The sequence below is a fragment of the Danaus plexippus genome, assembly GCF_018135715.1.
Source record: "Danaus plexippus chromosome 9 unlocalized genomic scaffold, MEX_DaPlex mxdp_24, whole genome shotgun sequence".
NCBI lineage: Eukaryota > Metazoa > Arthropoda > Insecta > Lepidoptera > Nymphalidae > Danaus > Danaus plexippus.
In genome coordinates, this window is record NW_026869847.1 from 2,244,232 (window position 1) to 2,256,813 (window position 12,582).

The 12,582-nt window shown below is 36.4% G+C and overlaps 1 protein-coding gene across 5 annotated transcripts in view; it reads right to left on the reverse strand.

Annotated features, from left to right (window-relative positions):
• Window positions 1-12,582, reverse strand: part of LOC116767275 (uncharacterized) — a 41,682-nt gene that overhangs the window by 7,591 nt on the left and 21,509 nt on the right. For 3 of the 5 annotated variants that reach the window (XM_061527342.1, XM_061527343.1, XM_061527344.1), the window contains exons 2-12: window positions 9,614-10,676; window positions 8,954-9,177; window positions 8,653-8,780; window positions 8,007-8,179; window positions 6,686-6,901; window positions 6,105-6,310; window positions 5,563-5,676; window positions 4,236-4,506; window positions 3,975-4,083; window positions 2,866-2,925; window positions 19-2,758 (exon numbers count right to left, since the gene is read on the reverse strand). In XM_061527342.1, coding sequence (XP_061383326.1) covers window positions 2,555-2,758; window positions 2,866-2,925; window positions 3,975-4,083; window positions 4,236-4,506; window positions 5,563-5,676; window positions 6,105-6,310; window positions 6,686-6,901; window positions 8,007-8,179; window positions 8,653-8,780; window positions 8,954-9,177; window positions 9,614-10,653 — 2,745 coding nt within the window. In that variant the 5' untranslated portion in view covers window positions 10,654-10,676 and the 3' untranslated portion in view covers window positions 19-2,554. Of the gene's footprint in view, window positions 1-18; window positions 2,759-2,865; window positions 2,926-3,974; window positions 4,084-4,235; window positions 4,507-5,562; window positions 5,677-6,104; window positions 6,311-6,685; window positions 6,902-8,006; window positions 8,180-8,652; window positions 8,781-8,953; window positions 9,178-9,613; window positions 10,677-12,582 lie in introns of those variants that run through there. The other 2 variants (XR_009753585.1, XM_061527345.1) reach the window with 2 other exon arrangements.

Consider the following 12,582-nt stretch of genomic DNA (forward strand, 5'->3'; position numbering starts at 1 on the left):
TGAAATGAAACCAAAGTGTTTGTTTATTTTGTATTTACACATTATATACAACACAATGTGACTATGTATTAGTGTTACAATCAAACTCCTTACCAAGAAGCCCTAGCATCTAAAGCAAGCATTAATGGACGAAGCGTTTGAATCTCGTTAATCTCGTTACAATAATTGAACCTTTGCATTTGAATAAGAGGCATTTATCTCCTAAAAAAACAAGACGTTCCGCTGAAAATAAATACATCAGTCTCATTTACAATTTCTAGGTTTATGTGATATCGTCAAACAGTCCATTTACCATCGCATAACCAAACTACAGATTTTCATACAAAAATACATAGCTCATAAACATTTGTACATAATTGTGAATGAAAAACTTTAATTTCTCCATATATAGTTTGACATGCAAACATACACGGTTAGTAGAGGCAAAAACATGTCATGCAAATGGGGACCTTAATTGAATCCAAGAGGACACAACTGAATACCATTACGTCCAGTTTTGTATGTGAATGTTCCATTGAAGATCCCATGATTTTGCGTCCACATTATTGACTAGATTTCAAGAGAAGAAATTGTCCATCATCACATATATTCAACACACAATAGTTTTTCACAAATACAACAACAATTCAATACATTTGCAATTTTCAATACATTTTCATTAATGTTAATGGCACAATGGCAAATTTAAACTTCCGATATGAAATGACTTTCGATATAACTACGAACACTTAGACATAGATTTGTATAATAGCATGTGACAGAAATAAAAATAACTTAACAGAGACAAAACGATATATGTTAATTATTATTATTGCTATCAAATATAATGAATACTTAATGATTTTACAAATAAATGCTTATCGGAACGAACAATCATTCTTACGTTTCAATACCTGATACTTGAAAGTATTCTATCTGACATCTACAATAATCAAAGAAAACAACATTACATACATTGCATTAAACAGGTTGAGATCAATTATAAATATGTTACCAATTGCTTAAGAACTTTTGAAAATATAATTTTATTGCAGCTCTGTGCCAATATTATGAGCATACCTACGTCACTACGACGTCTACTTGTATGGTTGTAAATTCCAAAACGTTATGTAAACATTTCCTACCCCATGCCTATCTCAATCACCACAAAATGTTCTCAATTTAAATATATTGTATCTATATAAAATTATTTGTCATTAATGGCAAGCGCTGACATGGAGGACGGATGATTGCATAAATGGCGTGGTTTGCGACTATTAGCAGAATTTATAAAAAAAATACATTACCAAAATATTGAGAATACCAAATCGACATCAAACGATTTGTTATATATCACTCGCTATCTAAAATTACGGATTTTTCCTATTAACATTTCGCTAACAATATTTATGGCTAATACAATATTTCTTTACTTGCAACATTATATCTTTGGATAATTTTATTAATTCGGTAACAATTTCACATCACAATATGTGAAGTAATATTTGAAGCATAATGTGTTTTATAAATATGTAGAAGACATTGAAATTCGGGGTTCGGAAGTTTTATATTCTTTGGCACCGGTAGGGGGCGCGAGAATCAAATTAACATACAGAAACAAATTATTATATGGAAAATGTGATCTGTTTAATTAATGAGTAATGACCAACTGGTGTCAGTGATTATTTTTTACGTGTCATTTACTTACATATAAACAATAAAATATAATATTACACAAAGTAATTGTTCTGACTGAAACATAACAAATGGCATAGAAAATTCTAGAATAGAAATTATGTTTAATTTAATTTAATAATATATGATGAAGCAATTGTAATTCATATGAACAAGCCTAATTATTAAATAAGCCACAGTTAATAAGTATTCTTAGACATACTGTAGTTTAAATGACTCATAACTGTCAATGATTGTTTGATTTTTTAATACCTGATAGATTCTTAAGCTATTTGTAATTCAAATTTCAATAAAGCACCGTCAACAAAAATTGGTTTAAAATATTTTGTCAGTATACTTATTGTATATTGTACTTAGAATATTATTAATTACAGTAATCATCTTTATTTATAAATTTCTATTTGCGCTAGTTTATTAATAATTTTTAATGTTATGGTAGGTAATATTACTTTTCGATCCGCCCGCGGATAAATTTCAGGATAACTTAAGTCATAATCAATGATCGAATTACTTAGATCAAAGATGGCGTCACGTGAATACTTTATAATAAAATTAAAAGTTAGTAGCTTATGACAATAGAATTTTGTAAATACTGAACAACAAATGTCCCACAATTAATAAATCTGCCATCCATCTTATTTTAAATCAACTAAAACATGTTACCTGTTCAATCTGTGTAGCGTTAGAATTTCTCGATAGAATATTCTAGAATGTAGGAAATTGTAAAAGGCAACTTCCTTGATATAATCCACTTAAGAACCAATGCATTCGCATATCTCAATGGACACTATACAATAACCAATTTATTACAAACCATATTAATTTCGTGAAACCTGAGTTTCGTCACAACACGACAATACTTAATTAATAACATCCCGGGTTATGTGCAGGCGGTTGGCGTGGCGGCGGGTGAAGTGTGCGCGGGGGGCGGGGTGGGGGGAGACGCGGGCGCTAACGCTCGCGCCAAACGCTGCAGTCGGGTGCGGAGCGGCAACAGTCGCGGACGTGCTGGTAGAGCGCTTAACGCCGCTTCCACGGCTTCGCATCTTCGACTTCGCTCATTTGGATCACAAGAGTTTAATTCCTGTTATAGAAGAAACTTTACATATACCCGCATTGATATTAGATTTTATGGATAATATTCAGCGTCTATGGTTCATTTATTGTTTCAGCTATACACCAAATACCGACCTGTTCTATTAGCTCGCTATCGTCTTCTTCAACGCGCTGAACGACCTGATTTTTGAGCGCCTGTAAAATTAATCACACGTAATATGTTATCAAAATTTTTACTTGTATGTTTGTAATCTAAAAGCGTTAACTATAATATAATATACAAACTAGATCTATGGATACCTATGTGAACTATAACTTATATCTCGAAGCTATGAAAATAAAGGTAAGCTTGGCTTTATTTCATGGTCAGTAATTATTTTCAAAGCAAGTAATTTATACCTCACACATTCAAGAGAATACTGTGGATAAGTACTAATATTTTATTTTTTGCAAATAATAATTACCTGTTTTGCAAAAAAAGCTGTATTATTTATAAGTATAGGTGATTAAATATAATGGAACGTTTAATTTATTTAACATGCATGTTTATTGGTTCAATAACATTTACGAATATCCTGTACCATTCCATAGAATGCAGGAAAGATATATTTTTAACGATAAAAGAAATCTTAAATGGTCCTACGAGCCATATTATAGTATATTAAGTTATAAGGAACAATCATAACAAAAATAACATAAAATAAGTGTAATATACATTATATTCTATACCAATATGTACACGGTGCTGGGAAGCCGCGTGTGATATCTTCATTATGAGAATTATTTAAGTAAAGTGTATCTGAGAGATTATGTAATAATAAATAATCAAGTAGGTGCATATATTTTTGAAAATAGAATGTATTTATTTCTCATGACATGTATAAAAGTTAAAAGAGTTTTGAAAATAGAATGTGTTTGTATTTTCTTATCAAGTATAAATGTTAAGAGACTTTTGAAAATAGAATTCTTTATTTTATAAAAAAGTATGTATATACATATTTTGTTCTCAAGTTGTTATGCATCAATGTGTGCGTGTAAGCGCTAGTGTGTATTAACCTTGTGTCAGTCTCGAGTCGAGATCAGCGAGCAGGTCCTGAATGGTGTAAATACTTGGTTCACATTACATCAGTTAACGTCACTGACACTACTCGCTACACTTCACTTAGTCATTAAAAATTATGTATGTAATAAGATTTATTTACTTTAATAATAATAATAATAATATTTATCTTCCATATACTCACTTCTATATTTTGTTGATACTGTTCTATGAGGTTCTTACAAGCTTCAAGCTCGGCGAGTTTCTTGACGACAACGTCGGCAACATTCTTTTCTGTAACCTCTATTTTGTCTCTGGAAATTTGAAACTTTAATTATAAAACATCAGATACGACTGAGGATAACGTTTTGGAACATATTATGTTTTTTTTTCATAAAGAGCTTTTTTGTGCGTGAATCGATCCCACATATTGCAGTTATAAAAGTAGAGCAACAAAATAATATACCTGAGCGCGTTAACGAGCGCAGCGGTGGTATCTGGTGAAGAAGTCGAGGCGGGGGTGGTGGTCGAGGCCGCCGAGGCGGAGGCGGCGGCTGCCAGAGCGCGCAAGAGGTCTGCCAGGCGCAAGTCCAGCAACAACACTCTGTCCAACAGAGCTCCACGAGCCGCCTCGTCCGCTTCCGCCTCGGCCTCCCAGCGCTGCCTCGAAATGGCCGCTGACAATTTTCGAAGCGACTCCCGTTCCGACACCGAAGACTCAGCGGACCCCTCCACCTCTGTACACCACAAATACACCGAATATTTTAAACGATGGAATTGTGTGATTTAAAGAAATCTGTTAAGACTTAGACATGTGTCGGTATATTTAATTGATACTGAAGAATATTTTACCTTATAGCCATTCAGTAATAACTATGATTATCGAATGATGATAAATTTTATATCTAATGTAATTATAAGGCAAAATAAACGCTATACGTATATATCTAACCACTAATAGTAAAAGAAAAGGTGAGGTGTAAAATGATTTTTATTGGCTGACTAAAATTAAGATTAATTGACATCATTGTATTGCCATTTATAAGTCGGACATGTAACGGATATCCGGTTATCATCCGATATCCGGCCTATAAGGCTTGGTTTTCTCTTTCTGGATACTGTATAGAACTTTAATATCCACCCAAATTCCGTATAGCAAATGTAAAAAATCTTATTATTTTACGTTAGGCAAATTATACTACGTTCAGGTATGGACATTCTTTATTTGCTAAAATACGTCAAGATTATTTGTTTACTTTTTAGTCCAAAATCAACAAAATAAAGTTGTAGTGAAATGAGACCAAATAGTCCATATTTTTGTGTGAGACACTATTCTTCTTGGCTTCTTATAGCAGACCAGCTTCTAAAAGCAACCATTCGTTTTAATTACTTTCAGGTACTGGAAGATAATTTCTGGTAAACCTTGACAATTGCGGGTATTTGTTCAAAGTCAGTTACCACTGTGTATGGGTCGTTATTGCTTTGAGAGGTTTTTTAAAAAATATCCCTTACTAGCAATTGTAAGTGGGTTCATAAATTGTATATCAAGCACTTTGGCCTCAATACTTGCTGAATATCCAGTATCCGGTCAAACCATTCTTGGTTTTGACCCTAATACAAATCATATGAAATGCATATTCATCGAAACATAAACTGACTGAAATTAAACAGCCCACAAAGTATAGTCATTACGTTATTGGCTGTTTATTTTAAACCGTCGCTTCCGTTTTCAAATATTTAAAAAAATGCATCAGTCAAGCTGTCTGTCAGTGTCAAATATTGTGTATAGTAACCTCTGTCGACATCTGCTGATTCCCTCTCCGGGCTGAGGTCATCGTTGCTGGACCCGGCGGCGCCGTCCCCCCCTTCCACCCCCTCAGCCCCCGACCACCAGTCCTCGGCGTATTCTATGATTAATAGGTTGATGGACGAAAATGTATAATGTTTATCGACACAAATTAATAGTTCGTTATTGTTATCTATATTTCCATGCAATACTAATGCATGCATTGTATTCGTTGCGATAATCCTTTATATAAAAAATCATGCTTGCTACAAAAATAAATCGTGGAAAGAATTAAAATGAGAAAAATTAGAGTAATTCTGTCATATAATAATTTTCATTGTGTCATAAACAAGTCATTTTACTGATCCTCCACCAGGTGATAGGCATGACGTGTTAGAACAACTATAGGCTTCCGTGTTAATATTTTTAATAGAGACGCTCGTCTATACGAGCTGTTTCGTGAGTCCATATGAAATTAATCGGTGCTTGAGTCTGAATCAGCATAATCATATATGTAAAATAGTCTGGTGTTAGTAATGTGTTATTCACCCGGATCGGTGACGAGACAGGGCTCCGTTTCCGAGTCTAGCAAGTCTGCGGAGTTGTCGTTGTCATCGGACATTCTGGAGCGGTCGTCCTCGTGCTGATTCATATGCACGAGAGGTGTGCAGGCCGAGCGGAGCGCCCGGGACACCGCCCCCAGGAGACCGAGCGGCTCCTCCGACGGAGACAGGGTCTCGCCGCTGTCGCTACGGCTTTAAGCAACATATTAATTAATTGCAAAAAAAAAATCACTGCGAAATACTGTAGTTTTTGAGTTAGCGAAAATAAACACATAATTTGTTCTCTATTAAGTACTCGCTTGATAGTGCGCAGATTTATATATAAAAAAATTTTAATGTTCTGTAGTGATATCTAAGATTTTCGGGGGTATTAGTTGATATGAAACTAATATTTGTCGCGTTTACCGTGATCGCGGCTGCTGCAAAGTTACCCAAAACGTCTGGATTATATTGTTAAAAATAATTATAAACGCGCGGTCATGCCGATAAAATATTTTCTCTGCGTTCATTTTAACGATACTATAAAGTATAGAAAAGTAATGAATCACACAAGTCTCACTGACGTACCTGCAATACGCCTCGTTGTGGAAGACTGTCGGGTGCACGACGTGTGCGGGCAGCTGGTACGCCGCACGCACGGCCTCGGTGAGCGCGTGCAAACGGCGGGCGAGAGCGTCCAGAGCGGCCGCCGCGCCCGCGCCGCGCCGAGCCCGCGCGCTCGCCGCTAGCGCCTCCTGGCGGCGCTGCTCACACATACGGACTAACTGACGACACTCGCCGCGTCTAGATAGAATATACGAAATTTGAAAATAGCAAAAAAGAGCCATATATGACAATAAGAATATTTATAGGAATCTCCACTCATTGCTATTATTAAAAATTTAGCTTTACTTGATGATAAAATTCAAAATAAAGAGAAAGAGAAGTTTTTTTTTATGTGATTTGGTATAAACTATACAGTTAGTGTAAAAAATATTACACAGTAAATTTTTAATTGACTAATGTAGGTATCAAAGTATTCGCCTTTCATGTAACATCGTGTATAAAACGTTAATATTTTTCATTGCGTTGATGAAAATTTGTCGCCATTTGAAATATTTTTGTTTATTTTTATTTAATATGTAAAGTTCACCATAAAATATGACCCGGGAATTAATTAACGGTAACTGTTTGCAAAACATTTTTGGAAGATTTACATAAATAAAACTAATATTTTTCGGATATACTACGCGTGCTTTATTTTTGAAAGAAATGTGTGATCTCACATCTCGTCTGCCCGTGATCACGGTTGCAGGAAAGTGACCGAATCGTCGGGAGTCTGTAGTTTTTCATTTAAATGAATAAAACTCGCGAAAATCTCAGATCTCATTAAGATTTACATAAGCTTTAAGATTTTCGTGTAAATTCTCAACTTGTCTCTTACACTACTCAAATTACATTTATTCTATTATAATTTGATATTATCATTGACTTATTTCAGTGTTACCATTTGTTAAGGATTTTTTTATATTTTATTATCTGTTAAAGTTATAGCTTGGAAACAACGTATAAGGCTGGAATAAATATAGAAATAATTTTTAGGTAAACAAATAAACCAACACTAAAGACGTAGAAATTTGATAGTGAATAAAATAAAAATATTCTTCGTTATTGTATCCAATAACAAGAACGCGTCTGTATAGCACCGTGTAAGATGTGATGTTCTTCCGTGTGAGATTACCTTATTTTATTACAAATCTATTGTCTAACATATTCTTATATAAAGATATCAACCAAAATGTCACAAACGAATAACTCATTGCATACCTTCGTTCCACATCTTCTTAAACTGAACTTTGATATATCGACCACACCCAAAACTCACAAAACTTGGAAGTGTTCTGCCTACCTTCGTTCTAGTTCAGAAGCTAATTTTTCAATCTCCGCCTCGGCGTCCCTGAGCGAGTCCCCCAGGGCTCCGGTCTCCGCGGCGAGGAAGTCTTGCATCTCAGCGGCCTCGCGCTCCGCCTCCGACAGACGAGCGGACAACACGCGGCGCGACTCGCGCACGCGACACCACTCCTGATAGAACACAACAATATTCATAGGATTAAACATAGTCAGGGGCCGCTTGAACCTACACCTGGGTCGCAAGTCCCAGGCACTGTTGCAGCTCCTCTCCCTGCAACGATGGACCCGGCACCCGCACGGCAATCCATTGAACGATAAGAAGATTCGTTTTGTTTTTCTCCATTCATTATCTTTGAAGTTTTATTTCAATGTAAAAATCCGTAAAACCTAAGTAAATACATTTTTTCTCCGTATCATGAGCCCAACCAAGAGCATTTTTCTTAAAAAAAAATCAAGCACCAAGAGAAGACATACGTTAATAATATAGGACACGTGCCGATATAGAAGAAAGTAGTTGAAGAAAATACTCCGAAACAGAAAGGGATAACGAATTGGTTGGATAACGCTCTTAAGGTTTGCTTTGCTCTTAAGATGTTTTGTTAAACGGAGCGATATTTTATTGTACATAACCCATGTTCACTAACCGCATGTAGTTTATCACAGTGTTCCCTGAGCGAGTCTATTTCCGTCCGCTGTCTTGTTGATAGTTCCCGCGCTGATCGGAGCTGTTCTTCCAAAGCTCGCAGACAACCTTCAGCGCCAGCGCCAGCGCCTTTAATAATAATGATGTTCAAAATGTGGTTTAATTTCTCTTATTAGATAACAGTTTGAACTTTGGATGGTTTAAAAGTTAATTTTTAAAGATCAGTCGCAGAATTTAAGAAATTTGTATAGTAATACAGGATGTTCACAAGATAAAAAGTGACGTTTATACTAAATACATACCAGCGCCGGCAAGTTCGAGCAATCTCTGGGAGTTTCTCTCTAGCTCTGAAATGGCACTGAGACGTGCTGAACGTTCAGCGGCTAACTGCGTCTCGACATGCTGTCTTCGCTCCTTCTCCTCAGCTGCTGCTGCCTCTGCTGCCGCTACTGCTGCTACTAGCCGAGCTGTCTCAGTATCCCGTGAGCTAGCCTGAACTCCGCGGTGACAAAGGGTAACGTCCCGTCTAAAATAACAAAATTTTTTATTTATCAGAAATATAGTCCTACCAATTTTATAAAGACGAAGGTTCGTTAATATGGTGATCGCAGATGTTTGTTGATTTTCCTCACAAAAGCTACTGATCGGTTTTGACGATACTTACCCTTTATTTAATTAAGATATCAAAATAACAAATAGTTTATAATTGATCCGAAAATCCAAATTATTGTTTAAGGAAAATGGTATTAAAGTATGTTTTTGAATCACGAAGGATGGCGCTGATATTATGTTAATATATGTTGTATATATTTTATCATATCGAAATCTGAATTCAAATCGAAAGTCCAGCGGACGAAGTCGCCTGCAGAAACTAGTATGTAATAATGCTTTGAGTGTCAGTGCCGTGCCTCTAATATATTCTAAACTGACGTGATAAGCATTCAATATTTGTGATAAAATACCTTTCAATGTTTGGCACGAATCCAGCGAGCGCCGATTCAATATCAGCCCCGACGAGAACCGTCTGGCATGTTTTTTCAGCGTAAATCCTTACACGGGTTTTAGTTGATCGAGACGAAACAGATCGTGTGACGGTCGGCCTTCTTGAGGTGGGCGGTATACTTTCATGTTTTGGAGATGACTCCGGATCAGCGTCTCTTCTCCTTCGTGGCAATGTTCCATATTTATCAGCAGCGACGCGGGTTGCTGAGGCATCAGTTGCATTTGGTAGTCGCTGCACGTGACCATTGGTTGGCCATTTCTTTTCATCCACGGGAGAATTTGGAGTTCGACATCTTGCTGTGGAAGTTTTTGTTGGTTTTGCACGAAGAGCTGGACTTTCTCGAACTAAGTTGGGAAGATCAGCTGTGGGGCGTATTTTGGGCTTAGGTGTTAGAGGTCGCGGTTTTTCTGGGGGTGTTGGTTTTTCCCTACTTCTTGCGCGTTCGCGAGTTGCCAAATTAGGGCCACGAGGTGCTGTTACGGGTCGTGATGATAAATTGACCGGTGAACTTCTCTTAGGTTCTTGAACGGTGATGTTTACTCGACGACGTGGTCGCGGAGGTGCCCCAGCTAACGAAGAGCTCTCTGATCCGCACCCAGATCCACATGAAACAACACTAGATGCACAAGATCTGGATCCACCTCCGCTACTGAGAGCTCTGCCACATCCTTCTACACCGCTGTCGCTTCCCGCTGCGCCTAACACCAAGTCATCTCCGACAGGCAAACTGTCAAGGTCCCCCAAAGATCGTACGTCATCTATAGCGTCGCACGAACCGTTTCTTACTAAATCTTGTTTTACATTGACATTTGCATTTTTAGAATCATCTACTTTGACAGGAACAATATCACTGTCTCCTTTTACAGCAGCAATGGAAATATCAATTATATTGTGTCCTTTACTTTCTAAAGGCTGGTTTGAATTTGTAGTTGCATCCAAATTATTAAAATTAGGAGGCGGATCGCACGCGACGAGAGCATTTTTATTTTCTTCCGCCATCTCGAACTTTCAAGTTACATTATCTGGAACAAAAAAGACAAGTTGAGCCATGGAGCATAATTGCAGTATTATTATCTGACGTTTAATAGCTAAATAATCAGCTGGCGGCAGTGGTATTGTGAATGAAGCGGTTATTGTAAGACGGCACTCGCTTACAGGGCCTCGGGTCAAAAATCTCGAGGGAGCTTATTTCTATTGTTCTCTTCAGTCTATTCTCAAACTATTCAGAACATTGTCATAAGTCCAGCTATCTGTGGACTGAAATAGGACATACAAATCAAAACGATGTAAATAATTACAACAATGGAAGCCTTTTTTAGACATATACAGTTCATGTTTGTTATACTTTAATAAACCGATACCATTTTTCACATTTTGGTCAATAAAAAACGTAAGCGTATTAAAATATATAAAAGACCTTGATAACAAAAGAATAATACGCACACAAAGGACGCTTTCATACACAGAGCACAAAACAACGTTCCCACGTCTGAGGGCCTCATGACTCGTTTAGAATTGCAACATTCATTCACATATCTGTGTTTTGCACACTACCATTAACATGAGTCTAATCAGTTTATGAAAGTGAATTTATTTGACGATTTCATTAAAAGTAAACGAGTAAAGTTAAAGTTTTTATTACAATGTGAATCGTCTAACAAAACCTTGATTTGAATAACTTTCTTTGGTAAATCTTCATTAATACCGATTATTTATTGAAGCGCATATCTTGGAATTTACGTTTTCGGGCTGTTTTAAATGCAACCGAAAAAACCGTAAACCGACCTCGCACTAGTCACAAATCAATGCATTCTATGGAACGCAGCATGAAACAAGTCTATTTTAAAACCAGATAATAAGTTATTAAAATAAATAGAAGTTTCCATATTAACTATCATTTATTAGATTAGATCACGGAATTGTTAACTAGAACAGAAAATAAATTTTAATTAGACCACATTGAAACACGTCGATGAGGATATAATCTGTTAACGAAGCCAATCTTATCTATATAGAGAAACACAGATGATAAGACGACAAAGACAATTATAGATTGCGATAGCGTCCTTACATTCTGAGCACTTTAATACCTCGATCGAGTTGTTGCGTTGCGGGGTCATCGCACGTTAGGGGATCTAGCCCGAGTTCTTCATTAGTCATGGTTATAAAGCTACGTCGACACGCCGTCTACAGCGTTTAAAACAATGTTTATAAATATACGAGTGGACAGCTTATTGAATGTGTCTCAGGTCATGGTGAAGGCTCCGTAGAAAGCCCTCACTCATGAGGTCACATGGCCAACTAATTGGACATATTTTCACGATATCCAAATATGAAGATATTTTTTTATGTCGTTAATGATTTTACCTTAAGGCTTTGAATTCAAACAACTCGGTCAATAGATATGTTTGTACACGTCTTGAGAAAACGAAAGCGTTGTACCTACGTTGAATTTTTTATAAAGTATTTTGAAACGACCGAAGAAAAGTTCGTAAACAGAAAAGGCATTTGCAACAAACATTTGTATTCACGTTGTGTTGATGGCATTGTTTGTATAAATTAAATCACGTACTTGCTGACTTAACGATAAACGGAACCCGCTTTCTTGTATTAGGTTAGGTTTTAATGTTCGAGTGAATCCTTGAATTTAAATATTTCAACAACAATAAAAGACTAGCCAAGCAGTTATTCAATTCAAAAGCAAAAACTTCTAAGACTATTACACAATCAATCCCGAATGACAACAAGAAGTTTATTGTAGGTACAAAATTATTTTATTTTATAACTCGTTTAATGTCACGTTTTAATATGAATAGAATTAACAGAGTCAGTACCGACACCCAGCATCTGGGTTAATACGGTGTTGCATATTGATGTATGCAACGAGTTGCACAATTTTTAGTAATAAGTATGACATCAGAGTAATGA